Genomic DNA, 16,983 nt, shown 5'->3' on the forward strand with positions numbered 1-16,983 from the left:
AGGTGGAAAGTCTTTATATTTTTTTCGCGATTTTTTCATTATATATTTCATTATTTTTTAGCAGATGTATTTTATTATTTACTTCTCGTTACAAAACAAAAAGGAGAATAACATGAATAAATGAAAACGAAGAAAATAAAAATGTTACAAGGAAATCTTTCACCCTAAATTGTCTAGCAATAGAACGCAACTTTTATTAAATCATGCTACACACAACATCCGTTACTGTATGGTTTCTTTGTTGTTCTGAGAACATTCTGCCTTGCATGCTTCAAAACATGACAACAATAATGAAGACAACCACAATTAATCACAGCAGGAACAACAAACCCAGACACAAAAGAAGCAGAAATTAGCTCGTTGTTGTACAGCTACACAAATGTTTCATTTATGGATAATTTTAAAATTACAACAACTGTTAATTCAAATTGGCACTTAAACTTACCATAATAAAAAACTGCAACAAAATCAGATTCAGAAATTATTCAAGTAAAAAGATTTCGCCCGTGATTTCATTATTTTTATTGTTATCTCGCAAAACATTTTTTAAAGCGCAAACTTTGTTGTTAACCGAAAAATTATTTCAAAGTGAATCTTCTTTCTTTAAAATGTCTACGATGATATCTAAGACATTTTTTTCCAAATTCAACCTTTTTAGTTTTATCATTTTATTATTTAAAACTTCTATAAATAGAAATATGTTTTTGAAGAAAGAAATTGATGTTTACATATTTAATGTTAAGATTTCTTCCACAAAGAAAAAAACAAAATTGTTGAATACAAAAAGTTAGCGCTCTCCTGCACAGATACTTGAATATTTATATTAATCAATATTGAATGTAGAAAACCTGCAATGGAGAGCAAATTCGGTCAGTAACAAAGATGGTGCTAATCAGAACTTTGCGACAACACAATTTTTTGTTCCATCGTACAAAATCACATAAAAAACGGTAATTAAATATAGCTGTACCAACAGCTTTTAACACAAGTTAAAAGAAAGGTTTAAAAAAATATTTTTCTTTTCTTCAATGTTTGTGGAAATGATTCGGGTTAAGGGTTAGTTCACACTTGTACACTTGATGCTTTATGTTTATCTTTACACTAGACGACGTCGCGCTGATCCATACTGCGCTCTATGATGACGAGAGAAAATCGCCAGAAAAACTGTCAAAATCGCGACAACATTTAAAACATGATTTAAATAAAGGTTAAGGCAAATATCCAATAAAAGGATAACTATTATTCGGATGTGATGCCTTGAGGATTCCTAATAAAAAAATTCTTTCAAAAAAATAGCCTAAAGAATTCGCGTATCAGTTTTGCGCGAAAATAATTCTACTTTTTTTCTTATTTTTCAACATGACCACAAATGATATACAAAATTTTTTGAAGGTGTCAACATCTGTATTTTAGCATTACCAAAATAACATGATACACAAATAAAGGTTGAAAGTATCATTGAACTTCAAACAGGATAAATTTTCGGGTTATTTTTTCTTGTTTTGTTCGTCATATAGTTGTTGTTTTTCCACGCTATCTTGTTGTCGCACGGTAGCTTCGTGTTGACTTTTTAACAGGCGATGTCTTTCGATCGATTCAGTGTGTCGCTTGATCGCGTCTTCGTGGAACTTGATCTCCTCGTCGTGGTACAAGCATTGCTTCTGATGTTCACGTTTTACTTTTGAAAGTAACTCAGATTGCTAAATAAGTGATGTTACGTTAAACTTGCTTTAACTGACAAAAGAAATTCACCAAAACCTAAAAAACCTAAAGATTGATTGTTGTTGCTGCTACCATAGACGGACTGCAGTCGGACGCAAACTAACTTACAAGCATTTAGATTCTGGAACTTATTAAAACAACTTTAACAGCGAGTAATAAGAAAGAAAATTGAAACAGATCTCTGTAAATGAGTAGTACGTACAGGTTTAGAAATTTTTTTTACAAGCATCGTTGAAGAACGATCAGCGTTTAACGTTTACTACTTTTAAGTGTTATATTGATATATAAAAATAAATACTGTAAATACCCGGGCGGTGTCTAATACCCGGGCGGGGTCTAATTAACGCGCAGGGGGCATTTTGGCAAAAAATCGTAATTTATTTTACTCTAATCTTACTCGCCTAAAATCTCTTGTATTTTATTTACCTGCAGATATTAAAGCACAGCCTATAAAATCAAAAGAACTATTAACTTTTGGTTTAGTAGCCATATAAACTTTTAAGATGTGTCCGTTATCATTTTTCGAGCTTGATGATTAGGAACAATTGTTAATAAGAACTTGATCATCATTATTATTTATTACGATCTACATTACAAAAGGGCTATTTATTTATTATTATAAAACACCAAATTTTTCGCGCGTGTTGATATTTTCCCCTAATTATTAACGCTGATTCATGCGCTATAATTTTTATAATTGTTTTCTTTTAATTTTCTTTGCATGTCAGTAAAAATAATTATTTTTACCCGCGCGTTAAATTTATTGTTAAATTTTAAGTTTAACAGTATTTGTCAGAAATGATTTTAAGGGTGGGGGTTTATTGGAAGGATACAGCTGAATCGAATCCTCGTGGTATACATGAGAAGATATAAACCAATCTGTTTCAATATGTTATTTTGCCTATGCTCTTATATGTTTACCAAACTTAGCGCCTTTTCTGTCATTTTTGTTTAAATAAAGCAGGTTTATTTCAAAAGCATGATTATTTCATTTATAATAAAATGTTAACTTACTAGTTTTCGAAAATATTGTTCTTCGTGAGCGGCCTCCATTTTACCAAATGCCCCACCAGCATCTCTATCAAGACAAAGATGAAACATGGAAACAGGTATAGCACGTTTTATAACACATCCCACCTAAGTTGCTTTTATTAATTTGCAAAATTAGACACAATAAAACCGGCTCCAATTGATATTCTATTAAGGAAAGTAACTGGTCACAAAAATATCTTACCGGATGCTACCACCAGAGCCGCCTCCCTAAATAAAAGCAAAACGTATCATTTTATTTTGTTAAAGTTAGATCCCATTGTGGGTATATATACAGCATACACAAATATCATAGACATGTTCGAAGATCAATAAGCCTTTTTAAAATAATGGGTGAAAATGGCCCATTATTTTTAACAATATTGTGCAAATGCAGCAAATGGGTTCCTTTTTTGTTGCCATTTATTCAGACTAGTGAAGTACTGCATGATACCAGTCTAGTGTAATCGGTACTTAAAATTTTTAGTTTTCAATTGTTGTGAACAGAACTACTTAATTAAGGTATAGAAATCTATTGCTAGAAATAATCACCTCGCATTCATAATTCAGGCTCATTGGTTTCATCAACATTTATTTGAAGCTAAGACATAAAAGACATAAGCTTCCTAACATGTTCAGAATTAATTATCACAGAAAAAAAAGGCGTACTAATGACAAGCGATGTCTCGTTTGAAAATCAGTACATTTAGTTCCCAATGCATCTGTTAAATACCAGCAGTGGTGTTTAACCACTGCTGGCATTTAACAGATACACATTACGATCGAAAATATTCGGACGGAAAAACTTTTTCATTTTTTTTGTTCAAATTTTTTTTACATTTTTTGACTTTATAAAGCTTGTCCGAAAATTTTTCTGCTGAATTAAAAAATTGTGTCCGAAAGTTTTTCCGGCCAAAACATTTTTCGCTGAGAAATTTAGTTTTTAGGTGGTACTTTAAATGCAAAATTAAAAGGCAAATACATCTCTGACTATTGGAATGCGCTCAGAAAATGCATTTTATACTGACTTTGAAGATGTCATGAACGATACAGAATTATTTACGTTTGAAAAAACATTGAAGGCTTGGTTCCAAACCTTAATCACAACAGAATAGATGGATCCATTAACACACGCTTTGGTAGAAAATGTTTATTAGAACCCTACAACTGCACATTACATAGCAACCTTTAGAATCTGAGAGCTTCCTTCTGCCACTGCATGGTGCAAAATTATCTAATTTCTTACCAAAAGAAGTGAGAAAGAAGCTGCTGGATAGGTTTCTATCTAAAATTTCAGATGGAATCAAATCAGGGCTAACAGCAAATAGAAGGGCACATTCAAACTCACTTTTACATATGATTTGGTGTGTGGAAAGATGAGACTTATGTATGGTGTTGCCTTTTGTCCTTTTATAGGATGGCATGCAGGTCACTGAAGACGATCATTTTGGATGATCATCTTAAAGGATCGCTTTAAAAGCTATCAAAAGTAAGTAAAAAACATTTAAATGCTTATGTTTGTTGTTTTTGGCTCTAACAACTGTGTGATAGGCAAGAAGATGCAAATGCTATGTCGAAAGATCAACCTACAGTATACTCAATCTCTATAATAATACGCAGACTGTGTGTATGAGTGTCTGTCTGTCTGTAACAGGCAAAGTGGATGTGTTCATTTTTCTTTGATGTCTCCAAAAAAGTTATGTCTCAAACGTTAAATTTTCTGACGTTATGACACGGCTTCAATATCACTACTTTAAGGTCAATATCTTACTTTAAATTAATGAAGCCATTACAGTGCGCTTAAAACTTTGAGGCCAAATAACTTGAAAACGAGGTGGTGACGTCAGTCATTTTTCACTGCATGGGTTAGGGTTGGTACATTTGTACCCAACCCCATGCACGGGAATAAAAAAACATGACTACATATAAATTACCTTAATTGTGGGTTTTTCAGAAGAAAAAAATACAAAAGGTGCCCAAATTAATTTTCTTAGGTGTTCCTTTTTCTTTTGTCAAGAACAAATGCAGAAATTTTATACAATGTAAGATTTTCATTTTACTTGATTTCCCTAATTATGGTGATCTGTTGTTTATATTTTCAACCTGTGGACATGCATGTACGTCCATTGTTTTCAATGCAAAATCACATCATTATGTGAAGCAGAAACAGCTAAACTTTAGATATGTATAAACAGAAAAAATATAATTTAAAATAAAACTGCAAAGCAGATATGCACCTACTCACTATATCTGTGCATCTGTGTTGCAGCTAAAAAATTTCCGTTGTTTAAAAGTGTCTATTTACGTTGCAGCTTTTATATGATGCCCGAACATTCTTAAACAGAAGAATTTATAATTTAAAGATAACATTGCAATTATCAGCAGATACGCACCAACCGTATCTGCTGATCGCCATTGCCACTTTGATATGATTCTTTAAAATTATCATTCTTTAAATTGTATTTGTGTTGCAGAGTTTATGAGAAAATTCTTGTTCCTTATAATTTTATATCTGAGTATCTGGGTTGCAGATTTCATTTTAAATTATAAATTCTTCTATCAACAATTTTAATAATCTATATAATAATACGCCAGTTCCGTGTCTCTGTGACAGGCAAAGTTTCCCTTATTTTGCTTTGATGTCACCGAAAAAATCTTTGATGTTGCCGAAAAAAATATGTCTTCTTTGTGGAAAAATGCCACGAGTTTGCGCTTGCGTTTGTTTGTTGCGTTTTATAATCACGTGATCAAAATAAAAAATTTAATTGGATGAATCAAACCACGTAATCAAAATAAAGCAATTGTATTTGTTGAAAATTCCAAGTTTCCCCTGACGATCAAAACAAACGTCAAAAGTTTGTTAAATGAAGTTCCTAGCACAAAGTAACGGAAATTGTCTTTGCATAAAAGATGGCTGTTCTTTTTAAGCATTTGTGTACTCTTTCCTTCAAAATAAATCTTTACAAAAACAATTAAAAAGGGGCATGGTATATAAATGAAGTATAGAAAGGTTTCTGTAAGGTTTGTTTATGCTTTTTTCAGATTTGATATTATTGATGCGAGACATGTTTGTTATAGCTAGCATCATAAAGCCAACCACATCAACAACAACTAGCTGGCTAGGAATTTATAAATATGTAGCCATGTTCTTTTACCTAACTAAGTCGCAAGTTTATATTTATCTGCCACCTATTAGCTACTGTAGCTAGCTAATGTTAGCTTTAAACTTAAGATTACCAGCAGTACCTAGCTAACCTCTGAGTTTTATGTTGCTTTTTACGTGTAAGCTATAGCTACCGTAGTTATCTTAGTGGTCTTTGCTAGGAATATGGCTGTAACTTATTTGACTTGACCTTTTAAGTTTAAATTAGAAGATATAACAAGCCACAAAACCTTTTAAAAAAGTATCTAAGGGCTCTTTTTTATGCAAATAATGTATTTTTCACATTTTGTGTAACTAAATTTACATCGGTTGCATGAAATATGACAAAACGATTTTTATTTAACATGTAGTAATTCTGATAGCTCAAGTGTGATGATTTGTGTTGTTCTAGATGATAATTATTAAAACCACTAACCTTTTGTCTTCTTTAAGACTTTCTAATATTCTTCTTCCCCAGTAATCTTTTGTTCTGATAGTCTATAACCTTTTTGATGGAATCCAACAGCTTCTCTTGCTTTCTAATATTCTTCCTTGCTCAATAATACTTTCATCCAATACTCATATGCAATCTTTCTTGTATAACCCAACACTTTCTTAGCTATATTTACGGGGTCAGTGATATTGTCTTACTCTTTGTTCTATATGACAATAAATACATGTTAACAATCTTCCCCTCTTTTTCTTCTTCTTTCTTTTGTCAGTTTGATCAACTTTTAGTTCAACCAAATTTATTAACAGAATTGAATGGATATCCATATGCAGCTATATCCGAGTTAACAACAACATAAGTCATTTGACACATAAACAACACAGCAACTTTAACCAATCCATATTGTGGCCAGTTTAAAATCGAAACGAAATTAACTCCAAAATGGTTAGTATTAACAAAATAACAAAAATGTTTAAACTATGTACAAATCTCTCCTCAGATCTCCTCTATTTTTCTTTTTCTTGTTTGAGTACACCAGTTGCCAACGTAAAAAGAAGATTCTTGCAACTAGCACTTCGTTTGGTAAGACAATCAGCGATTTGCTGTTCTTTTGAAACCCATGTTATTTGATTCACTTCTTTATTTCGAATCATTTCTTTCAAAATAGCCAAATATACTCTTAAGCGATTGTCCAAAACTTGTTTTGTGGAATGTACAGCATTGTAAAGTGTTTTACTATCTGTTAAACATTGAATTGATGGTGCAATATTGAAAATTTCTTCGAATAAACATCGAATATAATATCCTTTGCCAGCAGCATCGATCAATTGCATGGTCTCTGCAGAAAAGGTACTATTCACTACTCTTTTCAATTTTCTTGACTGCCACGAAATGAGGGATAGTGATTGATTTAGTTGATTCACTAAGAAAATTAAGAATCCACCTTGAGACCCTTCTCTCTTTAGATTAGCAAATGATGCATCATGAAATACCAAAAGTTTAGCTTCCTCTATGTTTCCAACTGCCTTGAATTTCAATTTCACAGGTTCACACTTGGCTCTTTGTAACACTTTGTTGGCAGTTCGCATATCTGAAACAGTGGCATCTTTGATGTTACCCATTAGTTCACAGCAATCAAAAAGAATGTCTGGACGTGTCTGTGTAGCTAACCAATTTAATTGTCCAATCAATACTCTCAAATCATGTTTTTGTTTCGTATTCAACAATTCATCTTTATGTTTATCAATGGGGAGTACTGTAATCTTCTGCAAATATGAATCTTGTGATACAATAATGCTATCTTTTCTTTTCATTAAATCTAATCCCAAATATTGAAATGCTGTGTTGTGCACTGTCCCAATTTTAAAGGTCTGATGCAATGGCAATATCACATTGTTTAAAAAACGTTTTGTACCACCCCAACAAAAATCATCTACATGGGTTGCCATAATTCCATGTAGACGCCCATCTTTTCGATAGTAGAACAATCCTGCATCAAATTTACTTACTGCAACTCCTTTAACAGTTCTTCCTTTACTCTGAAATACCATGTTCTAGATCCATCTGCAAGGCCATAGACTGTTTTATTCAATTTCCATCTTTCTGGAACTCTTTAGGTGGTTTAAGGTATATATCTCTTTCAATGGGTTTTCCTTGCAAAAAGGCAGCTTTAATGTCAATAGAGTTACAGTCCCATTCCTTACAAGCTAAAATTGACAACATTAAACGTAATGATTCCTTTGTGCAAGTTGGAGAGTCTGTCTGAATTGGTTTTTCAAACTCCTCAAAACCTCGTGCCACTAATCTAGCTTTCACAATTCTTTGTCCATCAACACTCTTCTCTGTCAGAATCCATCTGGTGCTAATGCAACTTTGCTATTTATCTTCCACTTCATCAAAAACTTTATTTTCGATCCAGTTGTTCAATTCCTTCTCCTTGGCAGACTTAATCTCATTTTCATTGGCTTTATTCAAGCATATCAAAGCCTCTTGTGATACCTTTTCAGCAAAATCCCACCAGTCTAAATTCTCAACATTCCCAACTTCATCAACAATATTCAGCCAATTCCTATACTTTCCACTTGCTTTCCCAGTTCTTGAGTGCACAGTTCCTGTCTTCCAACCAACTTGTGTTTTGTATTTCACTTTATCTTTAATGTTTGGCATAATATTCTTTGCTTTCACATTTGTCTTCAATAAATTGTTATTCTCAAATGAAGTATCCATACCTGTATCATTATTAACATTGCTGTTAGTAATTGATGCTTCACTACTTAATTCCTCATCTTCCAATATTTCCTTTCCAGTTTCCTGTTTGTCTTCATGGTCAATTTCCACTTCTACATGTGCTTCTAACTTTTCTTCTTTTAATCCTAGTCTGCATGGATGCATTCTAACATATGTTGATCCATGTTTCACTAGAACTTGCTGACTTTCTTGTCCTATCACAGTAGCAGGACCCTTCCAAGTAACATCAGATCTCCGTTTATAACATACTTTATCTCCTGCTACATACTTCACACCTGTTGAAGGTCTTACATTATGGTTCAAGGCTCTTCTAAGCTTTTCAGAGGATTCAAATTTTATAAAGGCTTCTCTTGCCGCATGCATGCAAAAGATCTGGGTCAGTTACATCAGCATTTCTCAAAAGCTGCTGAAGCTTGTCCTTTGATGGATGCACAAACTGTTTATGCAATTTCAGGGCCACTTTTTCTTTTTCTTGAGTATCATCCAAATTATTCATTATCAGACATACTTGAGCAGAAGTCTTTTCAATTTTGCTACCCTCTTTGTTAATGGAAATACAATAATGTCCGGTGGAACTAAATTGGATCTGGTGTTCTTGTCCCAGAATTTCAACCTTGTCATTTTCAAAATCAATAAAAACTTTTGCATTCTTCATTGCTTGCTTACTAAATAGTAATGGTAAGTCCTTGTCTATAACTTCTGTTGTTATGCTAACATATTTTCCACTAAGCCAAGCAGGGATGGTGACACGTTTTGATGCTTTGATTTCTTTGCCATCTCCGAATTTAAATACTGTTGATGATGGCTCTTCTTTGATTGATGAAGTATCCTCGTCTGAAAGACTTTCTACATAATAGTTTAACCAATTCTGCCAGCAAACTGATTTAGTGCAACCAGAATCCAATACTGCCATGGTAAATGTCTGGTCTGTTCAGGTTATCAGCAACTACTTGACTACTTGTCCTTCCTTCTAGAGCGGGTGGATGATTAATTTCTATAACTTGAAAATTGGGATTGCTGCCAAACACTAGTTGATTCGGTGAAAAGCCATGTACGTTTTTTAAGGAACTCTTAGCAGCAACAGCCCAAGCCACAGCTGTTTCTAATGAATAATTAGGCTTGTCCATCATTTTACACACTGTATTGCCAAGTGTGGAATTATGTCGCTCAACAAGTCCATCACTCCATGGGCTCTCAGCAGCTGTTGTAACAATATTGATGTTTAAATTTTCACACATGCTATGGTAATCCTCATTATCAATTCCCCACCATTATCCACTAAAAACTTTTTAGCAGACCCAAATATGGAAATCCAGATCTTAAAAAATTGAGTTAATGATAATTTCTTTCCTTTTACTTCGAATAACACAGGATGCACTAAATCTGGTCAAGTGATCAACAAGATGTAACAACCAAACTTTATCACCATACGACCATTGTTTCAAATCCATGCCAACGCATTCATTAAATACTGTTGCATGTGGTAACCCAACAATTGGTCTTGGTTGATTTCTTCTGTACTTGATGCATGTATCACAACTATCTGAAACTTCAGCAATCATTTTTAAAAGATCTGGGTCAGTTACATCAGCATTTCTCAAAAGCTGCTGAAGCTTGTCCTTTGATGGATGCACAAACTGTTTATGCAATTTCAGGGCCACTTTTTCTTTTTCTTGAGTATCATCCAAATTATTCATTATCAGACATACTTGAGCAGAAGTCTTTTCAATTTTGCTACCCTCTTTGTTAATGGAAATACAATAATGTCCGGTGGAACTAAATTGGATCTGGTGTTCTTGTCCCAGAATTTCAACCTTGTCATTTTCAAAATCAATAAAAACTTTTGCATTCTTCATTGCTTGCTTACTAAATAGTAATGGTAAGTCCTTGTCTATAACTTCTGTTGTTATGCTAACATATTTTCCACTAAGCCAAGCAGGGATGGTGACACGTTTTGATGCTTTGATTTCTTTGCCATCTCCGAATTTAAATACTGTTGATGATGGCTCTTCTTTGATTGATGAAGTATCCTCGTCTGAAAGACTTTCTACATAATAGTTTAACCAATTCTGCCAGCAAACTGATTTAGTGCAACCAGAATCCAATACTGCCATGGTAAATGTCTGGTCTGTTCAGGTTATCAGCAACTACTTGACTACTTGTCCTTCCTTCTAGAGCGGGTGGATGATTAATTTCTATAACTTGAAAATTGGGATTGCTGCCAAACACTAGTTGATTCGGTGAAAAGCCATGTACGTTTTTTAAGGAACTCTTAGCAGCAACAGCCCAAGCCACAGCTGTTTCTAATGAATAATTAGGCTTGTCCATCATTTTACACACTGTATTGCCAAGTGTGGAATTATGTCGCTCACCAACGAGAGTTTCCATTATTTCCTCCGTATAAAATTGAAGTTTAATCTCATCACTCTTACTTTTAGCTTTATCTGGACACTCCCTAACAAAATGGTAAATACTTGCACAGATGTAACATCTTGGACGATCATCCGATCTTCTATTCTCCTCTCTGTCACTTCGATTTCCACTGCTTCTACAATAATCCTTTAACCTATACTCTTGTGTTTCTTGATGCCCATGATATCCCTGACCCCGTCTGTTCCACCCTCTGTCCGCATACCATGAGTGAGGAACCTTGCTGTGTGAAGCACCATAAAATGTCTCGTTGGAAGTACTATCACCTGAAACCTCATTAATTTGAGCCGGCGCATCATCATCTTCTTTTGAATTTGAAGATTCATTAAATACCTTCTTAACTTGATCAACCATCAAGTTATACTTTAAATCTGGATTGTTGCTCGAACAATTTCTTTCTGTTGCATAGAAAGGTTAGCACTATTTAAATATCGATAAGCTGTAACAGCATCTGGTAAATCAATATCATACTTTTTCAAATTATAGTAAAGGTCTTCAAACTCAATGGTATAATCCTGTAACGACATGTCCTTCTTCCTTTTAAATTGCTCAAATTTTTCATATGTTTCATATGCACGATGCTTTAAATCTTTAAGAAATATCTTGTCCAATTTGTCCGTATCTTCAGTTTTTAAATCTTGAATGTCAAGTTGTAAGGCAGTTTTTTTAGACTTACCATCTAATGAAGCAAATACAGCTAAAGCTTTCTTCTCATCAGCTAAATCTGTCAGTGCTTGCCACACTTCTAACTCCTTTTTCCAATCAATATAATTGGACCCATCTTTTAACACAGGTGGATTTTTGTAACTTGTTAAGGTCATAATATAGATCGTTCCAATTCTTCTACTATTGATAGTTATTAAAACCATTAACCTTTTGTCTTCTATAAGACTTTCTAATATTCTTCTTCCTTAGAAATCTTTTGTTCTGATAGTCTATAATCTTTTTGATGGAATCCGACAGCTTCTCTTGCTTTCTAATATCCTTCCTTGCTCAATAATACTTTCATCCAATACTCATATGCAATCTTTCTTGTATAACCCAACACTTTCTTAGCTATATTTACGGGGTCAGTGATATTGTCTTACTCTTTGTTCTATATGACATAAATACATGTTAACACCAGATGTTCTGACTCAAATTTTTTTGTTTAGGGAACGTTCACATATTACGTAATCAAGTGGGGGGAGGGGGGTCATCGAAATTGCTTACGCTTGATTATAGGGGAGGGGGGAGGGGTCAAGTAGTTTGATGACAAGCAAATCAAAAAAAATTAACAGCATTATTTTTTATCATGAGTGTGGAAAATATCAACTATCTACAGCATTTGTATTCGCCATATTCTATGCAAGATATATATCTTGCATATAAAATATAAAAAATAAAATATAAAACTGTAAATATTCGTCGTGTTTTACGGATTTTTTGTTTTTTGGGGGGAAAGGGGGGTCAGTAGATGATGACGTAATTCTGAGAGGGGGTCAACCAAATAATTACGACTGATTACATGGGGGGGGAGTAGAAAATAGGTGAAAAATTGATTACGTAATATGTGAACGCTCCCTTATGATATTTCATGTCATTTAAGAAAAGTTTATATAAACTTTTTTGAGGGAGTACTGTATACATGGTAACACCGAAGAAACTTTGACTTTTTTTAATTCTTATTTAAAAGAAGTTTTTGACATTGTGGGGAAAATTTACTTAGCTTTGTTACATTTTTTGATTTTGTTGCAGTATTTACATGGGTTTTTGATTATTTATTTTTTAATTTCATTTTTGGGGGGAGGTGGTGGAAGAATTTACATTTTTTACATTTAATGTAAAAAATGTACAGGAAAGGCTGGGGTTACTATCCATTTATATACATAGTGTATATACTATATATATACAAACTTTTTTTTTTAAAAAAAAATATGTTAACTTTGTGGCAAAAAGATCATGCAATTTACCGAAAGAACTAATTTAATAGAATTTAACTTTTCACCTTGCCTTTTCACCTTGTTTTTTATATTAAAATGAGAAATTTATCTGACATGATATATACAAAAAGTAAAATTCCCACAAAATCCAGCAAACGTTATTAAACCCTGAAAATTTTAGGCATTTTCCTGATTATTTTTTTGGTTTGTCTGCAAAAATTTCTGAAAATAAAGTAAAGAAATTACTTATTTTAAATGTAAATTTAATTTCTTCTAATTTATGGTTTTGATATTTTCATGTAAGAGTGTGTGGGCAAAGACAAATCAAAATGCTAAAAGAACTGATGTTTGTTGATTTAGAATTACTAAACACAACTGTTTTTTAAATTTAGTGTAAACTTTTGTGCATATGTCAATATTCAATACACCAAAAGAGCTACTTTGTTGATTTCGGTTTTATACTCTTTATAAGCTATTTTTTTCTTCTTTTTGACATTTTGGATTAACTTATTGTTGTAGAAGGCATATACTTTATATGCATATAAAAAATGGTATTTCGCATAATTCAGTTTTACAACTCAATTTTCACATTTTATATAAATTCTTTGGGACAGGATGGTATGAAATAGACCAAAATACCTGATCTTTGTTTTGTTGTTTTTAATTTACAGGCTGTGCCTGGTGAATCTTTAAGTTGAACATTTTGTGCAAGACAATGACATGACAAATATATAACTGATAGAACTTATTTTTGTTGTTTTAGATGATATAACTGAAACTTTTTTGACATATTTTGTGAGGTCGTCCATACACAAACAAAGAATTAGATTTTGCAAGTTGTGTTTTCTATATTTTCTATAAATTCTTACCGGGAAGGACTCTGTGCAACAAACCGATAAAAAACTAATTTTTTAATTTTATAGTAGGATTTAATGGGTAAAGGACAACATGCAAAATGTCAAAAAATACAGATTTGTGTTGAATCAGAAGTAGTTTCTACAACCATTCTTTTTTTATAATTGATTTTTGTTGCAAACTGTTTTTTTTTTGTTTTTTTTTTTACATTTCAGATTAAAATGTTGTTTTAGAGGGTACATGCAATAGATATATATATACCAATAGAATTAAATTTTGCAAACTGTGATTTTGTCGTTAACCTCTAATCTTTTATATTTGATTAAACTTTTGTGGAAGACATCGTGGGTATGCAATGGACCAAAACAAGAGAATTTAGTATTATAAATTTGGTGCAAAAATTGATATAAAATGAACTGTTAGATTGATCGTTGACATTATGTGACATTATGAGTGATTTAAATTTTATGGGTGGGATGTAGTTTGAAATGCTTTGGTGAACTTCTTTCCTATTATTTTTGGCATTGTCAAAGGGTTATGGCAAGTAATTTTAGTAGATTTAGATTTGAAATGTCACATTATACTGCAGTTTTTTTAAATGTTCAATTTTTTTGGTCATTTACATAATAATGTTTGTTTTTTGATGGACATATATCTGTTACATGAATTAAATGAGAAATCAGTGGATTTTTCCACAAAAATCAGCTAGTAATAAAATAATAAGACTGAGTAATGCTGTGTTATTCTGACTAAATTCCGGTAAAGTTTTATGATAAAACATTGGTGCTTAAATATAACCAAAATGTATATATATATATATATATATATATATATATATATATATATATATATATATATATATATATATATATATATATATATATATATATATATATATATATATATATATATATATATATATATATATATATAGTGTGTAAAATGAAAAAAACAACTTCGTTTGGAACTCAAAGTTTCATGCGTTCGTTGAACACAATCTTCAGCCAACTGACTAGAAAATTTACAAAGTTATATATATATATATATATATATATATATTATGTGTGTCAGATTCAATAAAATACTCGGTACTTTTGTACGACTTTAAGTTTCATGTTAAACAATCATCAGGTACAAGTTACCAAATATTTTGTTAAATCTATAAGATAAAACAAAACAAGCATTAATACAAAATCATAAACATATCTTAAAATCTTCAACTCTTATATTTAACCCACACCGATTCTCTTAACGTTCTTTAACAAGTATTTGTTGTCATGACGACATTTATTGATAAATTTGTTTTTTGAGTTAAGTAATTTCGGGTCGTCAAGGGAGTTCAAAATCACAATTTTCTCTGTTAGACATAATTTGCAATAATTCAATCTGGCTTTAGCGTTCGTGGTTTTGATAATTTTCCAACTGATAATTGGCTCTTTGTTTTGATCTTTCAAGTTCCAAACGTAGCTTGACAATGCGGTACTTTTTCTATACCCCGATGATTTTATATCTCGTTTGTGATTTCGATATCTTTCCTTAAACGTAGTTTCAGCGGCGCCTACGTATATCCTTTTCTCTTCATCTTTGTTATTACCGACCTCTGCCTGGTAAATTAATTTTGATGTTAAGCATTGATTTTGCATAGGACATTCTCCTTTTTTTCTGCAGTTGCATCTGAAAGTTTTATCCGGTGGGAACAAAGTTTGCTTATTATGCCCGGAGATTATCGTGCCGACATTAGTCATGCAGGAGTAGCTGACTTTAATTGTGTTTTTGTATATATATATATGTTTTTTATAATTTTTTTAAAATCAATGCGGGCTTTCTCAGACAATTTTTTTTTTTAAATTGCTGAACCCAAAAAGCCCCCCTAATTTTAAGGTCGTTTTCTGGATTTGAAGAGAGCTCTGAATATAGCATATAATCCGCCAACTCCGTGAAAAAAACAGAGCTGTGGTAAGTTGTTGTAGGCTTTGATAGCCAGTTTCACGGAGTTATCGGATTCACGGGGTTGGCGGATCATATGCTATATGGAATATATTTGTTTTTGAAAATTCGCTGTACTGATTTTCATTAGGCTGTAACAGTTTTTTAACTGTCACACAAATGGTCATGGCAAAATGCAAACATTTAAAGTCTTAGGAGCCAACAATTCCTTACTTGTAAACATGATAATGTTGTATGTCTCATGCATGAGACATACCTTCTAACCTGTTTTGTAGCCCTTTAATTAAAAATATATTAAGACTTACAACATGGATTTGACCTATTACAAAACCTAATAATAAAAATATTAGCATCTTGACCATTGATTGACCGTGTACAAAATTTAGGCTTTTACTTACTCGCCCAGCTCCTGATCCAGCTTCACCGTAACCCCCAATCATTCTTGCAAGGACGAAGGGATACAGTCGTTTCGATTTAACATTTCTTAGGACTGCAGCCATAATGTATAGGTAATGTTATAATTTAAAAAATGAAATGATAATGGCTTCTACATGCAGAACGTTTGGGTACCTCAGCAGAAAAACGGGGAGCCAGTAACGCACCAAATTGATATTAAAACGAACGAAGTGTCTGCTGCACCGGTACCGGAATCGTACATCGAAAAACTACTGAACCGGTACCAGATTCATAGATTTAAGAACTGCTGCACCGGTAATGAAACTTTACTACCGGGCCCCATATTTGTAAATCTAGTGCACCGGTACAGGATCTTAACTTAATTCCTAGCTTTCTTTGTTGCCTTTTTGGACGAGGATTATCAAAATAAAGTAAGGAAAAATAACGTGTTTTATGCAGCGATAACTACTGTTTCTTTTTTGCGAAAAAACAATCTACAGTTTTAGCAATCAATCGAGTAAAAAATAAATATAATAAAAAAATATAAGTTCAGGCGCGGATCCAGGGTTAGTCAGATAAGTCGCGCGACTAAGTGTAAATTTGACGAAAAATGTTAGCCAAGCGAATGATGTCGAGGTGTTGCAGACGGAGCGCGTTAAAAAATCAGATTGTAATTTATTTACGGCGAAAAGCCATGGTTCACAGCCCTCTCCATTTCGCCTATGGCGATGTTGACGTCAAAGTTGTGACGTCGCTACCATATATAGACTGAGAGGGTTGCAAATTATAGCTTACAAATTTTGACTGATTTATTGCGAAGCAATTGAGCTTTGCGAGCGAAG

General features: G+C 32.7%; 1 protein-coding gene across 1 annotated transcript; it reads right to left on the minus strand.

Moving 5' to 3' along the window:
• Nucleotides 1-363: 363 nt before the first annotated feature.
• On the minus strand, nt 364-16,353 carry LOC130648306 (ATPase inhibitor mai-1, mitochondrial-like). Its single transcript, XM_057454345.1, has 4 exons — nt 16,144-16,353; nt 2,957-2,982; nt 2,737-2,800; nt 364-1,700 (listed from the first exon to the last, which is right to left on the minus strand). The coding sequence occupies exons 1-4, from the start codon at nt 16,243-16,245 to the stop codon at nt 1,488-1,490; spliced, it is 405 nt and encodes a 134-aa protein (XP_057310328.1). The 5' UTR covers nt 16,246-16,353; the 3' UTR covers nt 364-1,487.
• Nucleotides 16,354-16,983: the final 630 nt, after the last annotated feature.

This window comes from Hydractinia symbiolongicarpus, chromosome 6, assembly GCF_029227915.1.
Source record: "Hydractinia symbiolongicarpus strain clone_291-10 chromosome 6, HSymV2.1, whole genome shotgun sequence".
Classification (NCBI taxonomy): domain Eukaryota; kingdom Metazoa; phylum Cnidaria; class Hydrozoa; order Anthoathecata; family Hydractiniidae; genus Hydractinia; species Hydractinia symbiolongicarpus.